This window comes from Micropterus salmoides, unplaced genomic scaffold (assembly GCF_014851395.1).
Source record: "Micropterus salmoides isolate LMB-PRFRI ecotype aquatic unplaced genomic scaffold, ASM1485139v1 Ms_hic_scaffold_8, whole genome shotgun sequence".
In the NCBI taxonomy this organism is placed as follows: Eukaryota; Metazoa; Chordata; class Actinopteri; order Centrarchiformes; family Centrarchidae; genus Micropterus; species Micropterus salmoides.
In genome coordinates, this window is record NW_024044570.1 from 16892851 (window position 1) to 16912078 (window position 19228).

The window sequence follows — 19228 nt, forward strand, 5'->3', positions numbered from 1 at the left end:
TGAGATTAATAGTAGCTCGGATTTCTTCTTTATTATCTATCTTTTAAGTATTACATGCAATTTATATTTTAAATAAAATTACTGCTTGTCAGCCTTTATTATTGTAGGCCTATATATTTTGAATTATATGGTCCTAGTTTTTAGTTTTTGTCTTAGTTGAGTTTGTAGTTAGGACGTAAGTTATAGATGCTTTTTATTTTTATTTTTCTTATATTTGTCTTTCAGTGTCCTTATGTTTGTTTCTGTGATTCCTAAGTGTGACTTTGGCTGCTCCAACACAACAAATTCCCAATTGGATTAATAAAGGACATTCATCCAAGCACCTGTAGCCTCTGTATTTTATTTTTTTCTTTATTTGGAATCCCATTAGCTTCCACAAAAGTAGTCTTTAGCCATTTTTATTTATAATCTGTCCTCTATATAATAGATTTTTTGAAATGGTTAAAACCTAAATCTGAAAAACATAGCTCCTATACCGTGAAAATTCTTGTTGCTGTTTGTTTTTGTTTGGTTTCTAATTCGCATTAGCGAAAGGAAACATTTCGTTTGTTCTGTCCATCAGATGCTCGGAAGTGAAGGCGGAAACACGTGTTTGGCTGCTCTGAAATCTTATTGGCTGCTGCCGGCTCGTTTCGAAAAAAGTCCTCTGGTTTCAGGCGGAGGGAAAGTTCAAAATTGCACCAACAGGACCAGTAAGACTACAGGAAGCAGCGAGATACAATGATCAGACAAGCGTAAGTAGATTTTAATTATTATTTCACACCACGTTGCTTACAAGTGTTGTGCTAATCCACCTAAATGTCGTGGTAAAGTTTAAGTAGCATAACGTTATTCCGCGCTATTCAAACAAGGACAGCTAAGTTAGCTTAGCCGTCCATTAGCCGGGGGCTAATAAGCCGTCTAGCCTGTGGCTTTGTTAACGCACTGGCGCTCACTGTAATGAAAGGATAACTATGTACTGTGCTAATGAAATGTGACTTATTTATTCAGGAAGGGTAAAACCCCCCGCAGGCCTCCTCCAAAAAAGCCTTCAAGCAACCAGAAAGACCCGGTGGGGGTGAGTATCACTGAGATGTTCATTAAGCTACTTGTGGGATGTAATTAATGTTTGGAAAGTTGTAGTTTTAGGGTAAAGCTTATTACTATTTCAATCGATTTGTGTCCAGACGTTACAACTATCAAATGTGGTAAAGTAATAAATCCTTCGTCGTGGACATAATGTGACAGATGTATTTTTCTCTCAGGTGTACTGCCGTGTACGACCTCTGGGTGTGGAGGACGAGGAGTGCTGTATTGAGGTGATCAGCAGCACCACCATCCAGCTGCACGCCCCTGAAGGCTTCAAAACAAACCGCAATGGAGAGTACAAAGAGGTAGCAAATCTATTTAACCTGCAGTAGTTTGCGTTTTCCCCCTTTGTTCGCATACTTTAAGCAGTATGGAAAACAAATTCCTTAAAAAGACCAAAACCAACTAATTGCTCCTAACAAGTATTGTTTGTGTAGCCAAAGCCTGATATACAGCAGCTTAGTTATAGAGTTTTATTATTCAAAAACTACTGAAAACGCAATGAGCCACAACATTGCACATGCTCCTTAATTATGATGAACATGGAGAATGTTTATTTTGAGTAAATTCCACTTACACTGTTGTGCTGACATAAATACACAGTAGTATACCAAATTACAACTTACTAAAAACAATAGCCTGTATAGCCAGGATAGCTTTTTCATTATCTGCCTTCACTAACCCTAACAATTGCGATAGGCTGTCAAAAAAAGCTGGTTATCAACTCAGTAAGTCAACCTAGGGTTTCCCAATCTAGCCATGAGCATGTTCAAATGGGCGGTGTTGGCAGCAGCTGACCAATCGCAAACATGGACAAGTCACTTCAAAAACCTGATTCCTTTATTTAAAACACTCAATTGTTCCAAACATTGTTCTAAATTAACTTTATAAAGCAACAAAGCAAAAAAATCCATTCATACCACTAAAAGTGCTCAAATAGTGGTCGAAAGACTGAGGCTGTGTCCGAAATCACCTACTACTCTCTATATACAGGACTATATAGTGAGCTTGCCATTTTATAGGGTTGTCCGAATGTATAGTGATAATTATTATATCCTATATAGTTCATTCAATGTATCCTAGAATGCATTTTGAAAAGTAGTGTACAACCGATGGTCACTAACCAAGCCCTACATACCATCATGCATTGCCCTAATAGGACCACCAACTGATTGTCCGACAGCACTGAAATAATGACCAGAGTAGTATCTGAAAGTTGTTTTAATAATGCAAGTGAGCTCACTATATAGTCCTCTACATACAACTCCCGACGTAGTTACCATGGCGATCTACCCCAGTAAGAAGTGAACCTCCGTTATGGTACTGAACACCTAGGGTTAACCCCAAAGTTACCACGATAAGCTGAAATTCTGCTACTTGGGGGATATATAGATTTTCCCAAGGCAGATGGGTTGTATTAATCCGTCCAACATGGAATTCCGACATTCAGAAGGAGCTATGAGTAGAGCTGCTTCTCCTTTTGCATTGAAATTAGCCATTTGAAGTGGTTTGGGCATCCTATAAGAATGCCTGTTGCATGCCTCCCTGTGGAGGCAGGCGTATCCAACTGTTAGTCTTTGTTTCTTTTCTTTATTAGTTGTAGTCATTATTCAGACCCCTTCACTTTTTTAAATTCATTTTCTACTCAATCTACATTAAATATCTCATATCTCACAAAGCCAAAAAAAAGGATTTTAGAAATATTTGCAAATGTTTTTAAAAGTATTAAGACCCTTTGCTATGACCCTTGAAATTGAGTTCAGGTGCCTCCCATTTCTCTTGATCATCTTGGAGACGTTTCTTCACCTGGATAGAAGTCCAGCTGTGGTAAATTCACTTGATTAGACATGATCAGGGAATGGTCTCACCCTTGACTGTGCATATCAGAGCACAAAAATGATGTCAAAGGGACTGCCAGCAGAGCTCAGAGACAGGCTTGTGTCAAGGCACAGATCTAGTGAAGGCTACAAAAAATTCTGCTGCATTGAAGGTTCTCAGGAGCACAGTGACCTGTATAATTCTTCAATGGATGATGTTTGGCACAACCAGGACTCTTCCTAGAGCTGGCTGCCTGGCCAAACTGAGCAATCAGGGAGAAGGGCCACGGTTGAAATATTTGGCCTCAATTCAAAGCATCTGGAGGAAACAATGCACCGCTTATAACCTGCGCAATACCGTACAGAGTTAAGGGTCTGAATACTTGTCAATGTCATTTTGTTTAAAAAATCCTGTTTTCACTTTGTCATTATGGGGTAATAACTATAGATTGAGAGGTGAAATGAATTTAAATGATTTTGGCATATGGCTGCAACAAAACAATGTGAAGAGCGAAGGAGTCTGAATATTTTCTAAATGTTTTCCCCCTAAATATTCCACATCTCTTTTGCTTCTCAGACTCAGTATTCCTTCAAAAAAGTCTTCAGAGTTTCAATATCTCAGATGGAGCTGTTTGAGGATGTTGCCAAACCTCTTGTGGATGACCTCATCCACGGAAAAAACGGTAAGGACATTGGCCAGCTCCAAAAAGACCTTCTCTCTCTTTTTTTTAATTTTTTTTTTATAAAAACAAGTAAACTATAGCCAGGTGCCAGCCAGCAGCTCTCTACCTTTAATACCAATAATTCTGTTGTATTTTTCTCCCACTGAACTTTCCAGCATTTTAACATGCTCAGGGACCAAGAGCTGTTCAGCTTTGAGGTTACTGGCAGTTGATTCTCTCCTTTCTGGTTGTTGTAGGTCTGCTCTTTACGTACGGGGTCACAGGAAGTGGAAAGACGTTCACCATGACGGGCTCTCCAGGCCAGGGCGGACTACTACCTCGCTCACTTGATATGATCTTCAACAGTATAGCACCCTATCAGGCCAAAAGATATGTAAGGGAGTAAAAAGACTAGCATTTATCATTTCCTGTACCCACATTTAGTAATACTTTGTGAGGTCTGTACATTTATCTAACGTAACCCCCCCACCCCTCCTTTTTTTTTTTTTTTTTTTTTTTTTTTTTCTCTTCAGGTTTTCAAGACAGATGACAAAAATGGTGTGGAGGTACAGAGTGAAGTTGATGCTTTGTTGGAGCGCCAAAGACGGGAAAACAACTTGCCTGTTCCTAAAACATCCTCCTCCAGGTAAGTCCGAGTCCTGTGAAACACCTGTCTTCTGCTACAATGTAAGTGTATGTATGTATGTACGTATAAATAAAATAACAAAATACGTAAGTCACTACTTTTGATTTCAGACAAAAGCTTGATCCGGAAATTGCAGACATGATTAAGCTGGAGGAGGCTTATAAAACAGATGATGTGGATGAGGACAGCAGCTACAGCGTCTTCGTCTCCTACATAGAAATCTACAACAACTACATCTATGATCTCCTGGAGGAAACTCAAGAAGATGCAATCAAACCAAAGTCAGTTCAGGACATATGAAATGAATAGACTTCAGCTATAAATGTCCATTTAAAGGCATGTTTAAACTGTTAAGGGTAGTCATTACATAGACATTCACATATTTAAAGTGTAGTGGTTTTAGAGGTGATTTTTATGTTGGAGTAGCTGGAAGACAAAAAGTTATGTCTTTTCTCTTTACTAGGTGGAATGGTGGAGGCACACCTGTGCGCCAGAACACTGAGTTCATGTATGTGATCAGGGAATACTCGTACATCAGACTAGTAGCTTGATTAAGGCAAACCCACAAACGTGCAGTCCCTTAGATTGTAAATGGGACCTCGTCAATGCTGGAGACATTTTCAAATGTTGAAACTTCTTGTGGTGAGAAATCCAATCTAAAACAATTTAAGAAGTGACCCAAAAGTAGGGCTGAATATTGTTTTGAATTTTAATGTTTTTTTATACTAGTGTTATAAAATCAACATTTGAGCAGATGCCAAACAATCCCTTATCTATTTGATGAAAAAATTATTTAATCTACACAACTCCAATCCAAGGGATAACATGTGACAAGACTTATTTCTAATGTGGTCCCACTCGATACCTTACTGTGACTATCGTAAACAGGTTTTTGACAAACATTTCCTTATGTAACGTTCAAAGCTAAAATGGTTAATTTAGACAATCACTAAATTCACTAAACAGAATCTGCAACAATTTTAATAACTAATTACATGATTTTCAATTATTAAAATACTGGGAAAATTCATAATGTCAACGTGAAATACTTTCGAGTCCCAGCAAGTCTATTAGTGCTCAGAAAAAAAACAAGCCATTTGAATATACCACCAAGGGCGTCAGGGATTTTTTATTTTTTTTTTCCTCTCTGACCTTTTTATAGATCAAATAATGGCCAAATTAATCAATTCTCAAAGCAATCAATGGATGTGGCCAAAATTCTCAAATTGTAAATCCTAAGCGGCAGCTTCCAGGTTGGAAAAATAAAGCCAATCCCATCTCCACCTCTCGGCCCATTTTGGGGTTAGCCTGGAGGCGAGTCAGCCCTACTCAAATGTGGACTGACAGGCTGATTGTGTGCTACACCAGGTGATGTCTCCAGTGTGGATGAGTGTTCTTTTAGTTGTGAAAATCATTACATTACCCCGGCTGCTGCTTGTAGTCTGTTTATGGCAAAGCTCCTGAATGGCTTTAAACCTGCTGGCTGTTTTGTGTGGCACTTCATCATAGTTTATTTTCTGTGGCTGGAGTCAAGCAACATTAATTTCCCCCAACCAAATGTATGTATGTTTTCATGATAAATGCAATTCCATGTCTTCAGCGGCTAACACTTATGTTTCCCAACATAGACCACCTCAGTCTAAAATCCTCAGGGAGGATCAGAATCACAACATGTATGTGGCTGGTTGTATGGAGGTAGAAGTTAAATCTGCAGAGGAGGCATTTCAAGTGTTCTGGAGAGGTAAGTTGTTTCTACATTTACAAATCAGAGTCAAATTTAATACTGCACTGATGATTGTAGATGTGACTGACCTGGTATTGCTGGCCTCCGGGTCGACTCTGACCAGGAAATGACCTTCGTTAATCTTCTCTCTGAGCAGGTCTTGCAAGAGTTAAATTGATCAGTTGGAGTTTTAAATAGCTAAGAGTAGTTGTAATTGCATGTGAAGATGGTAAAAATGAACATTGTTAAAGTTGCCTATACCATGTTGTTCCAGGCCAGAAGAAGAGGAAGGTTGCAAACACCCGTCTGAACAGAGAATCCAGTCGCTCCCACAGTGTGCTCATTATTAAACTGGCCCAGGCCCCTCTTGACGCAGATGGCAACAACATTCTCCAGGTCCGTTAAAACTGAAACCAAATGTCTGATTCCACACTTGCAGCTCTGCAATTCATATTCAATGAATTATAAGCTGCAGTTTTGATATTAAAGTAATTTCTGATGTTTGTCAGGATAAAAGCCAGGTGACAGTCAGTCAGCTGTGCCTGGTGGACTTAGCAGGAAGTGAGCGCACCGGCAGGACCGGGGCAGAAGGCACCCGTATACGTGAAGCAGGTTTGTTATGAAAACATCAAAACTTGGTTGTATTGCCAGCTGAAGTTCATGTGAGATTAAACTTTCTTACCTTGCAGGTAACATCAATCAATCTTTGCTGAATCTGCGGACATGCATCGAGATACTTCGAGAAAACCAGATGTGTGGCACAAACAGGGTATGAGTTGCCAGACTGAAGCTGAACAGTCGTATTTACTGATGAGCCATGTAAGTAATCTAAGTTTTCTGTTTATAGATGGTCCCCTACAGAGACTCTAAAGTAACTCACCTGTTCAAGAACTACTTTGATGGAGAGGGCAAAGTCAGAATGGTTGTTTGTGTCAATCCTAAAGCCGACGACTACGAGGAAACATTGGTAAGCTCACCTTGTCTCCATTACTTTAAATGAACGTGCAAGTTGCTTTTCACTTGACACACAAGACACGCTCTGTTTGTCTAGCTGGTGATGCGGTTTGCAGAGATGACCCAGGAGGTGGAAGTGGCTCGGCCAGTGGACAGGCCCATCTGTGGCTTCACCCCGGGCCGTCGCCATAGAAACCAGGCTTTTCAAGAGGAACTGTCTCGCAAGTTGGAGGGGCGTGGCGGCCCAGTAGATGGAGGTTAGTTATGCACTGTATATACACCAAATCTGCTAAATTACAAGGTTGTTTGAGATTACACAACACGAATATTATTAATGTTAGACATTTTTCATTCATTGTACCATCTCCAAGAGAATCAGCAGTCAGTGGGTTCAGTTCGTGGTGTCTTATTTAATATTTAGCTGATTTATCTGCTGCGTTTATTATTCAGTCATGTACTACTCCTTTATAAACATCAAACGTGATGACATTGGTCCTCAAATTAAGACAGCTCCCACAAATTCTCTGTGTATATTTTGTTTTTATATGTAGAATATTTTGTACACTTATCAACACAGAAAAGAGATTTTAGCAATCTTTTGTTTCCTTAGATGTGCACTCTGTTATGAGCCACCTGGTGCACAGCCTCCCACCTCTACCCTCCTCTGTGGTAACTGACCCTCATGATGACATCACCCTGCCCAGGCTGATCGAAGCTCTGCAGAATAGACACAGGATCAGACAGATGATGATCGAAGAATACAACAAAGCAGGTAACTGCTCGCCATCTGGCTCATCCATCACCTCTTGGCTTTTACAGTTCAGGTTGCTTGAAAAGTTGGCTCACATGTTCTCTCGCTCCATGTTTGTGTATTTTTTTTTAAATTTTTTTTAGCCAACGTGATGAAGTCCAAGCTTCAGGAACTGGACAACAACCTCATTTCTAATGACCATTTTATTCAAGAACAAAATGGCAAACTCACGGAGAAGGACAAGATGATCCAGAGCTCCAAGGCAGAGATCGAACGCTTGGAGAAGAGAATTAAGATGCAAGAACACAAAGTGAGAGACCAAAACATGCAAACCTCCTGGAGTTCGCTGGTTTGTAGGTGTATTGCTCAGTTTCTTAAATGTCCCACATGGTTCTGTTCCAGATTGACATCCTGCAGAAAACCACTAAAATCTATGAGGATGACAAACGTGCACTGCAGCAGGAACTGGAGACCAGAGATCAGAGGCTGCAGAGGGAGCAGTCTGACAAGAGACGCTTGGAGCAGCGTATGCATGGCGTGGTCTCAGACACACAGTTCAAGTGGGAGAAAGAATGTGTGAGTTACTCCTCATAACACAGATTTTTATAAATGAAGTAGCCTTCTGTGTAGTTTTACTACCTTTTTTTTAATTATTAAATGTCTCAACTTTCCCAATGATCATTTATACAGTCAGTGGTGCTGCACTTACACATCATACCTCTTGCTGTGCAGGACAGACGCGTTAATGCCATGCAGCTGGAGATGCAAAACAAGCTCTGGGTGAAAGACGAGAAGCTGAAGCAGCTGAAGGCCATTGTGACTGAGAGCAAGACTCCAGGTCGTCCTGATCCTCCACCACGTCAGACGCAGCCTAAGCGGCCTTCCAGAGAGGAACGCCTCCCTGCAAAGAGATCAGCCTCGCCCTCACCTGTCCCTGTATGTTTTGACAGTGCACATCTAAAGTTCCTGCCCTAACTCCTGATTAATGTATCTGTTACTAAATACTGTTGGATGACATGACGGGGGCAGTTTAACCAAATTCTGTTCTTTCAAAGCTTTCCTGACTAATATTACTAATCTCAGTGTGACAGCAGTAATAATTCCTGTATATTATAAGGTAGTCCAGTGCATTAGTCCTGCAGCAGCTCACTACCTTTGTGAAACTTAAAATGTTAAGTTTGATATAATTTCACAGAAGTGTTGATTTAATTGTCCAGGAACTTTTAAGTGTCTCTTATTTATTATTATTAGTCTATGAATTCGATTACTTGAATGTTTAGTATATAGAATATCAAAATGGTGAAAAATGTCCAAGGTGTTGTCTTCAGATGTTTGTCCTTAACCTGAAGATATTAAATTTGATCTAAAACAAATAAGCAAAAAATCATTAAATTAAAGCTGAAAAGAGCAATTAATTTACTTTTTTGCCTAATAAGTTGTTTCTAATTCACTTAAGTTGATTAGCTGATTGTTTCAGGTATTTTGTGTGACCACATTTACATATAGTAGGCTGACAATTATTTCCTTTATTTTATCTACCAATTTTGAGTAATTGGGGCTACACAACATCGAACGGTCAAAATGGCCATAGTAACCCACATGAACGGTCTGCAAAGTCCAAAACCCCAAAATATAAAAATGATATACAGTTCGACAAGGAAAAGCAACAACTACCATTTTAAGAAGCTGAAAATATCAAACATTTGGCTTTTTTGCTCGAACAATAACCTAAACCTGCAGATACATTTTCTGTTTGACTAAGTGATTAATCGACTAATTGTTGCAGCTCCAAAAATGACACTTTCACACAAAATATAACAATCCTCACAAAAGAAGAATGTATTGCAAGGCTGTTGTATGCGATTACATGAGACTGTGCAGATGTCTGCTGCTGTCTCATTCCCTATGAAATGCTCTTTGGTCAACCAGCTACTGTAACATTTGACTCTTCTGTACTAACATCTAACCGTGCATGAGTGTAATTGTGCAGTCTTTCCACTTTGCTCCCCAGTGCCCTGTTGATTCTCCCCATGTCAGGCCAGGGCCAGTCAGTGCCACTAGAGTTGAAGAGGTTGAAATGAACCCAAGGCCCGCATGCCCCGTTCCCAGCACCAGTAGCTCTTTGTCTGTGGCTAATTACATCTCTGCATGGGAGCAGCGGGTGGCCCAGGACAGTACGCATTCCCCTAGTACACCCACAAGATCCCAGTCCGCATCAGGTTCCTCAGCCAGCCGGGCCAGGAGGAGAGCTCTGTGTTGTGCTAGACAGCAAGAAGAGGCCAGCTGTCCTAGATTTGATCTAGACCTAATTGAGAGAAGCTACAGGGTCAGTGAGTTGGCTACAGGCAGCAGCATGAAGTTGTACAGTGAAAGATTCTGTCTTCCCCAAATTTGGGTTCCTACAAGTGACGAAGATATCCCCATTCATGTCTTTGTTAGAATTTTATGTAATCCTTTGCCATAGATTTATGCATGTTCCTGTTTCCCCCCACCCCCCTCTTTTCAAATGCTTTCCCCGCTCTGTAGACGACGACACCAGTGCGACCGCTGCACCGTCGCTCCCGCTCAGCTGGCGGGGAGAAGTGGGTGGATCACAAGCCGTCCTCCAGCATGGACTTGGGTACAGTTTTGCAGCCCGTGATCCCCAATTCCATCCAGGTGTCTGCAGCCACTGAGAAGGCCCTGTCGAAGTGTGACAGATATGTGTTGACACACCAGGAGGTTGCCTCTGATGGCGAGGTACAGACCAAACTTATTAAGGTAATGAACGCTGCAACAGAATTTTTAACTCATAAATGTCTGCATCTAAAATAGCAAATGTGTTTTCCCTGATTTAGCAGAATGAATTGCTGTTTGGTTTCACTTCATTACAGTCGGTTTCTTTTTGGGAGGGTTTTTACTTGGTGTAAGGTATCTCAGTCACTGCGGACGCTGCTACAGCTGGTGCTACGAGCAGTTAATGGTAGCTGCTATCACAGGTTTCACATTTATTTATTTTCTTTCTTTTTTAAATTTAGAGTTTAAGTTTACAGAGACAGTGCACATTGATAAATATTTCTGTAAATGTGCCAGTTTAGCCAGCTTGGCTAATGTTCGACTGTGGTCCCTGGGCAGGTGTTATCACAACTATATAAAATACACTAAAACAGGAACAACAGTACTTATACATATAACAAGATACCTTTCACAAAGACACGTAAAATACTTTAAAACAAGGACAACAATTTAAAAAACATAAAACAAAGCACTCTTCAGGTATTTCTGAATAATTCAGACTATAGTCACATACTTGATTGTCTTTTAACCATGAATTTAAATTCAGTTTAAATGAATAGTATGTTTCACAATCTCTAATAACAGTTGGCAGACTATTCCATGTGTAAGCTGCTCTCACTGGAAAAAGCTGACTGTCCAAAGGCAGTCCTCCTCATGGGTATTATACAGTCTCCTCTTGCTACAGACAGTGTCTATTATCAGTTGTTTTCTGCTTTTATATATATATAAAATCACAACACACATACACACTCACTCACTCTCACCTAAAGGATTATTAGGAACACCTGTTCAATTTCTCATTAATGCAATTATCTAATCAACCAATCACATGGCAGTTGCTTCAATGCATTTAGGGGTGTGGTCCTGGTCAAGACAATCTCCTGAACTCCAAACTGAATGTCAGAATGGGAAAGAGATGATTTAAGCAATTTTGAGCGTGGCATGGTTGTTGGTGCCAGACGGGCCGGTCTGAGTATTTCACAATCTGCTCAGTTACTGGGATTTTCACGCACAACCATTTCTAGGGTTTACAGTGGGTAGGTCATTTATGTAAAGGCTAAACAAAACAGGGCCCCAGATTTGATCCCTGAGGTACACCAATACCACACTTGAGGGCTGATGACACCTCATCATTTACCTTGACCTGCTGTGCTCTGCCTTCAAGATATGATTGCATCCATTTAATACCATTTGGGGAGAAGTTAAACAATGAGAGCTTTGCAAGTAGGACATCATGATCCACAGTGTCAAAGGCTTTCTTTAGGTCTGGGAATATGGCCCCAACAACTCCCCCTTTATCTAGCAGGGATGGGATTTTTCCGGATTTATAACATTTATACTATTACAGTTACTAATCCAAGTAACGCTGTGCTACTGAACGCACCATCCCCGACGTGACTGCGCTGCAGCTCAGCGGTGCCGGACCTTATGATGTTAAAGTAAGCTGTTAGCCAAAAAGCTAAAGGAAGACAGGAGAAGAGGGGGAGAGAGGTATTTAACAGTCTGCTAACGTTATTATTATTGCCATTATTGTGTCACAGTCTAAGATGCAAAGAACATTGTCGTCCGTCAACCGCGAACAGTTCTACATTTATACTTGGGCTAACTGAAGCATCAGCTAAAGCAACACAGCAATGGGGAAACTCAAACTCCGGCCGGTCGGATAAATTGGGTATGTTTTGATTATTGCTTGTTAAGCTATTTAATGTTTACTTTGACTTTTTTTTGTCAATTGATCAATAGGCTACACTTTGCTGTATGAATGGTTGCTTTTTAAGTCATCCTTACGTTAAAGGTTTTGGCAAGTTTAAAAAAAAAAAAAATCTTGTGAATGGTTGTGACAGGGTTTATATAAGGCCGTTTCATAATAACTGTTTAACAGTTAGGCCACCAGGTCTTACACAGGCGACAACCCTTGCTGCTGTCTCTTATTCATTAAAAAGAATCTATTAACTTCGACTGAACTAATTTGAAAGTTAGTAGTTATATTATTTAGTTATAGACTCAATTATTTCATGTTGCACATTTAGCTGTTGAGAGGTTGCAATGGCGCAGTGGATTAGACACTTGTCTTTGATTCCCACTGCAACACATCCACCAAATAAGTTATTGTCATGGGTCCTGCCGCTGCCAGTTTAATCGGGGTGTCAGCGGGTCTATATATTTTCCTGCTTTTTTGCCCTTTGCCAATCACATGCATGATCTAGTTTAGATCTCACATTCTCAAGGAAAAAGCAGTTTGCCGTTTCCGTTGAATAGTTCGATCTAAAGCCAAACTGCATAGGATGCAATCTGAAAGTGCTGTTAAGGCGGCTAGTAAGTTGTTCTGCTACATACCTTTTCAATTACCTTTGACACGGTAGGCACTATACTAATTGGTCTATAATTGCAAACCTCTGATGGATCACCTGCTTGGTGAATTGGTGTTATTATAGCTGCCTTCCATGCTTTTGGAAAGACCCCTTCATTAATGAATCTATTGATTGCATTTGTGTCCAGTCCATATACATCTTTTGGCTTTAGAACTCTTAAGGGAATTTATAATCATTCTTACTTTAATTTCAGTAATTTCCTGAATCTCAAACACATTTATTATAATTTTATAGGCATAATGCTTATTAGATTGGTGGAGGGATTCTGGATCAATGTCCGTACTGATTCCACAAAATATGAATTAAGAGTTGCTATTTGAGCTTCATCCTGTGTAATACTGCCATTCACAGATTTTAAGGCGCTTTTCGTTACCATTATGTTTACCTGTCAACCTCTTTATGTTCTCCCAAATCAATTTAGTATTTCCTTTTGCTTGATCAATAACATTAATAAAAAAATATAGCTTTTGCATTCCTAATCTCTCGTTACCTTATTTCTTAGTCCCACAAATTTAAATCTATCAGTTACTAATTTAGATTTTAGGGCGGCTTTCAGTGCCGCATCACGTTCTCTCAATTTATGTATATCACCACTTAACCATGGAAGAGCGCTTTTTTTGTCTGCAGCCAGGTTTAGTTTTCCTTAAAAAGGTATTCATTATACATTGAATTGTGGGGAGAGAAATCTGACAGTCAGAGTCAACATCAGAATGAGAGAATTTTATTCCATGTAATCCCTTTAATTGCATTTTCAAAATTATGATGTTCTCCCTTAGGTATTCTGCGCTGAGTCGCCTGACCGGGTTTTTTTTAACACCACAACTAAGGCGCTTTTTGGATAACTTCCTAACTGCAAGGGTTAAGTTATGATCAGATAACTCAGTGATCATAATAAATGTGTTGACAATTCTTTCTGGTTTATTACTAAATAGCAGGTCTGTGTTTTTGAGTGCTGTTCTTGTTGGTCCCTTAACTGTATCAGATCAAAGGTATTTGTAATTCATTTAAGGGCACCTCTGTTGCATTTATTAGCTGTTCAAAAAAAGCAATTTTTGAAGAGGGTGGTCTATACAGACCAACAAGGGTAAAAGACATTTGTGGAGACTGTGTAATAAGACCAATACATTCAAGCCCATTATCACATCGCCACTGGATTTGATGGCAGATATTATCTCTGACATAAAACATTAACCCTCCTCCTCGTCCTTCGGGCCTGTCCCTCCTATAGATATTGTAACCCGGGACACTTAGTGCTGCACTTGGAGAGTTTTTATGTAGGCAGGTTTCTGATGGACACAGATAATCCAAATTTGAGTCTGCAATAAGATGTTGAATTTGTTCACTTTTCCCAGTGAGACTGCGATGTGCCCTCCAAGTAATCCCTTAAGATTTGCTCGCGGATCGCAGAAGTACAACGCAAAATTGCAAATTTCTTTGTTGAGGTCGGTGTGATTTTAGAATGACATTTGACTTTGGAGGAGCAGCACCTGCCTCACTGCACTCTGCTTGGCCCGCCATCTTCCTTGTTCCTTGAGCAAAGGTCTATGTCAATTTAAGAGTTTATTTCTGTGACTTACAACAATCTGTATAGCTTCGGCAGTCTCATCCATGCTTGTCGACATGGTTCTGAGACAGGATGACGTCCCCACAAAGTCTGGCCTTAAATATTTTTTGAATATGCAGCAGAATCTTATGTTTTTGCATACTTGGCCTTTTACAAACCAAAGTAACATCAATTGAAAATGGTGACTTTTTTTACTAGTCAATGGGGAAACAAACTGCAGAACGGTACTTCACAACAGCAGCTTGATTTTTACTCACCTGATAAAAGACACCAGGAGGATTTTCTAGTTGTGTAATCAACGATCCTGCTTTTGAAGGTTGGAATTGAATGATTTGATATTTTCATATTGAAATTGTGATACTCCTATGTCCTCAGAGAAGGAGCAACCTATATCTTGCTCCCAAGCTGCTTTTTTGGTTAAAGGGGGGGCATTTCAGGCACCTGATTTTAAGTCTTGGTAAACAGATACTGATTCTTTGTGTAAGTGATTGGTGGGAAGGGGTTAGAGGCAATGGGTCTTGTAGAAGAAAGTTGGAACTAAACATACAGGTGCTGGTCATAATTACAATATCAAAGTTGAATAATTTCAGTAATTCCATTCAAAAAGTGAAACTTGGATATTATATTCATTAATTACACACAGACTGATTTCAAATGTTTATTTCCTTTAATTGTGATTAAAACTGACAATGAATTTGGGATTTTCATTAGTTATCTCTGAAAATTAGTATCTGAACATGTACAGCACTCAATACTTAGTTGGGGCTCCTTTTGCCTGAATTACTGCAGCAATGCGGCGTTGCATGGAGTCTATCAGTCTGTGGCACTGCTCAGGTGTTATGAGAGCCCAGGTTGCTCTGATTGTGGCCTTCAGCTCTTCTGCATTGTTGGGTCTGGCATATCGCATCTTCCTTTTCACAATACCCCATAGATTTTCTATAGGGTTAAGGTCAGGCGAGTTTGCTGGCCAATTAAGAACAGGGATACCGTGGTCCTTAAACCAGGTACTGGTAGCTTTGGCACTGTGTGCAGGTGGACAGCTGTCAAGTCACTCTTCCCCATGATTGTGTAGCCTCCAGAACTAGACTGAGAGACCATTTAAAGGCCTTTGCAGGTGTTTTGAGTAAATTAGCACCAGGTGTCTTCAATATTGAACCTTTTCACAATAATCTAATTTTCTGAGATACCCCATAGATTTTAGACATTGCAGTAGTGTCGAACACCAAAGACAACTATGTCTTCGGTTTTCGACACTACTGCAATGTGCTGCACTTGCTAACTAACGGTCTTGTCAAAACAAAATGAGTAGCACCACATCTTAACAGAACTTTTGCATTTTGTACTGGTTAAAGTTGGCTTTTACCTCATTTATTACATATGTTCATTTTTCAGGGCGAGGTTATTAAAACCAGAGGAGGGGGACAGGCTGTCCAGTTCACAGACATCGAGACACTAAAACAGGAGCTCACCACAGTCCCAAGGTAGTGGCCTACAGCTGGTTATTAACGTCAGATAGCGTCGGATATTATAATGATGAACTTTTTTCCTTTTTGTCACTTTACATTTGAAGGCGTAAAAGAAAGTCTTCAGAAGGCACGCCTACCCATGGAGATCAAACAGATGGTGCTTGGACTGATGTGGAGACAAGGGTAGGATGAAAATTGATTAATCTCCAATAAACAACTGTGTAATAAACCTTGCATGTGTATGGAAGGTAGGTGGCCAGCCTTAAACACATCTGAACACATCTCTTGTTCTTGAGGAAAAATACACTGACTGGGTAAATATTTTCTAATTTACTATACTTGGGAGGCTTCAAAATTTATTTGCTGATTTACTCCATTAACCAACAGTTTGGACTATAAAAATTGATGTCAAAATGTTTTGTCTGACCAATATAAAATATTTTCAAATTACAATGTAAATAAACGACATGTAACAAAAGTAAAAGATTAATCAACTATCAAAATAGCTGATTAATCTTGTGTTGAATTTAAGCTCTAAATATAATACACTGAAATCACTGTAGAGTAAAATCAAATGTGACAATTTCAACAAAAACTGAACATGTCTTGGCTTATAACATGTCTGTGCAATGTCTTATTTCTGTACATGTTATGAGTGAAATAAGAATGCTATGTGAAGTGACCTGGGGTGGAAAACGTACAGGAAAACTCAATCATTGGCGTGTTGAAGTATTTATCTTCACTGCGGTGTTGCTAATGCACTATTAATCATATGGTGAAAGGTAAATGTGCCAACCCCTCAGATTTAGGTCCCAATATTTCTTTTGTTCACAGTGCTCTGTGGCTATGGAGATGAGGGCTGGATCAAACATGGGTCCTGGCTATGAGCATCATGGAATCACCAAGTAAGCAGCCACTTTTATAGATCACATCTGAGAATAGCATTTCCTCTGGAGTATTAAACTCTTCTCTTTTACAGGCGCAGAAAACCCTAAAAGCAGCCACCAGCTGCTCCAGCAATCACCTCCCTTGGTCCTCACCTGGCTGTTGTGCAATAGTCTGAACTCTTATATTTAGCTCCTAGTAATATTTAAACATTTTCAATACTTTTTATATATGCATAAGTGTATACACATGGGTCACCAAAGATATATTTTGTTGTATTTGAACCAATAAGAAAGTGTTATTTGGTTAAGGACAGTGACAAATATTTAGTTACTGTGGCCCCACTGCTGAAGAGAGTGTCTGCAATATGTTACATGACACAAGTCATTGTGAAGCTGCCACAATAAATTTGTCTACTACATGCCATTTCTTCTTGAGTGGTGAATTATAATGAGCTTGCATAATGCAATTCTTTTTGAATTTCTTTATACATGCAACAGTTCACTTCTGCCACTGAAACTGAGCTCTCTAACACTGGAATAAAATTCCATTTGCTGTGTGTGTGCGATTACAATGCAAATGTGACGGTACAATAATACTCCAAGCAATTACTGCCAAGGTTAATTTCTGAACACTAGAAGGCAGCACAGGACAGCAGTAAAATAAATCATGACTAACAATTCAGTTGAAAGGCACAGGATGTCTTACAGCTGTGAGGAGTCCTTCATACTGCACTACTCTGTAAGCATGTTATCAGTATGACAAGAAATGTTAAATTTGTTTGATAAATTCTAGCATCTTTTGAAGTTAAAAGGACCAATTTTGTGCTGTTGTACAACAAACAATCCTTAGAAGTCAGAACTGTTGATAGGCTAATAAAGAGACTTCCCCCATTTATTACAAAATGATGCTTGGGAAAAGAGATTTAATGTCGAGTTAGAGCTCTGGGCGAGCCTGTGCCAAAAGTGTAACAATATTCTGTCATATAAACAAAGTCTGCTTTCAATTACTTTGCAGAAATTGCTTTCCGGTGCTCATGCTTGATTAGATATTCATTATGTTAAACAAGACACCTTGTATATAAATCCATATTAAATTAGTCTGGTTGGCTGGATTCAGGTGGAGTCAGATGGGTCCCAGGCATTAAAAAGCCTGACTATGTCCTGGCCTTCACTTATGTGTGGTTGGTTCTCGGATTAGTTTGGTGGCTTGGTTATAACCCACACCATAAAATTACTCCTTAGGTAACAAATTAGCCTCAGTGTTATAGCAGAGTATTGGATTTTCTTTTTTATTGCTGTATTATTGTGTACACAGCATCAAGTGTGAGAGAACCCTGAGCTTGAAAATTGCTGCAAATCTCCAACTTACCGGAATGTCCACTTTCCCTCTCTTCTCAACTGAGCATCGCCAGTCTAATGACCAGCTGAAGCTAGTGGTACAGTCATCCAGGCTTTGAGTAGACCGTTGAAATCTCATCTACCACCAGTCTGGCTGGGTTTCAATTGGAAAGCACTGGAGAGTGACTAACATGCGGCCTCTTGGAGAGGGTCAAGAGCCAGGAGCAACCAGTGGCCATTAAATTCACTCCTATGAGATATCAAGTGTTTTGCTTTTTGACCAGGCTCTGTTTGATGTGCTGCACCACACTATTATCCCCAGCTCCTCACTGCAAGCCCTCCACAACCAAGTGGCGAGAGCATTATAAAGATATTATGAAACTCCTTTTCAACATTATCAGTTTCAAAAAGACACTTGAGGAAAACAAATGAAAACTGCACACAAAAGGCCTGCAACAAGCATAACCCAAGTCTTAAAGATGCCATGTTGTCAGAGCATCAAGCTTATGATTATGCATTATGCTTATCAGTGTTATTAAACTTGCTGGAGGGAATTCTGATGTTCTACTTGAATACACACAGTCAATTAGACCATCTCAGATTTTAAAAGAGCAAGCCTAATTGCAGTGTTTTATTGACGCTTTGCTTGAATGACTCTGATAAAGAGGTCTTAAGCTGCCTTTTGGCACAGGCTGGATGAAATAATTTTCACATCAATCTATGATGCTGATGAGGGCAAATCATAAATCAGTTCAAAATAGCACAGTCCACTATTTATAATATAATTTATTACTATTTACAATATAAAATCATTACCTCAAAATGTATCTGATTGAAACTCTACTTTCATGTTATTTTATTAACCCTAAGCTTAAAAGTGATCCTTTTTATATCTTAAATTAGCAAGAACTGATTTTTTTGGCCACTTGGGAGCAAAACACAAGCTGCAAACCCAGCAGTGTCACCTTTTAAAGTTGATTTGGCCAACTTGTGAGCAAACAGCAGCCTGTTTATACATCCCACAGACACTGAACACATCAGCATTCATGTTTGTGTCCACATCTTGAATGTTAGTCCAACATTATCTGGCTCTTTAGTTGTTAAATTCTCCGCTGTGTTCATTAGCTAGTTGCTAACTTTATCTGTGTCTCGTTTGGCACTAAGCAGGTAGTGCACAGTGAGTTCTTAGAGGTTTTCTGCTGCAA

General features: G+C 39.6%; 1 protein-coding gene and 1 non-coding gene across 7 annotated transcripts; both read left to right on the top strand.

Moving 5' to 3' along the window:
* Nucleotides 1–658: 658 nt before the first annotated feature.
* Nucleotides 659–17109, top strand: kif23 (kinesin family member 23). 6 transcript variants are annotated; one of them, XM_038706420.1, is made up of 24 exons: nucleotides 659–734; nucleotides 991–1057; nucleotides 1245–1373; nucleotides 3463–3568; nucleotides 3805–3941; nucleotides 4081–4193; nucleotides 4304–4474; nucleotides 4657–4701; nucleotides 5822–5934; nucleotides 6191–6312; nucleotides 6426–6528; nucleotides 6606–6685; nucleotides 6764–6883; nucleotides 6968–7127; nucleotides 7481–7642; nucleotides 7765–7931; nucleotides 8024–8197; nucleotides 8354–8557; nucleotides 9633–9947; nucleotides 10148–10381; nucleotides 15725–15813; nucleotides 15903–15981; nucleotides 16633–16703; nucleotides 16778–17109. In XM_038706420.1, exons 1-24 carry the CDS (start codon nucleotides 721–723, stop codon nucleotides 16791–16793), a joined length of 2991 nt encoding a protein of 996 aa, XP_038562348.1. In that variant the 5' UTR covers nucleotides 659–720; the 3' UTR covers nucleotides 16794–17109. The 6 variants fall into 6 exon arrangements, with proteins under 6 accessions (XP_038562348.1, XP_038562349.1, XP_038562353.1 ...); XM_038706421.1 differs by lacking the exon at nucleotides 4657–4701 and having other exon boundaries at nucleotides 660–734; XM_038706425.1 differs by lacking the exon at nucleotides 9633–9947 and having other exon boundaries at nucleotides 663–734; nucleotides 16778–17106.
* Nucleotides 5977–6073, top strand: LOC119894483. The gene has a single exon (XR_005442944.1). It is a non-coding gene; the product is annotated as a Z30 small nucleolar RNA (small nucleolar RNA).
* Nucleotides 17110–19228: the final 2119 nt, after the last annotated feature.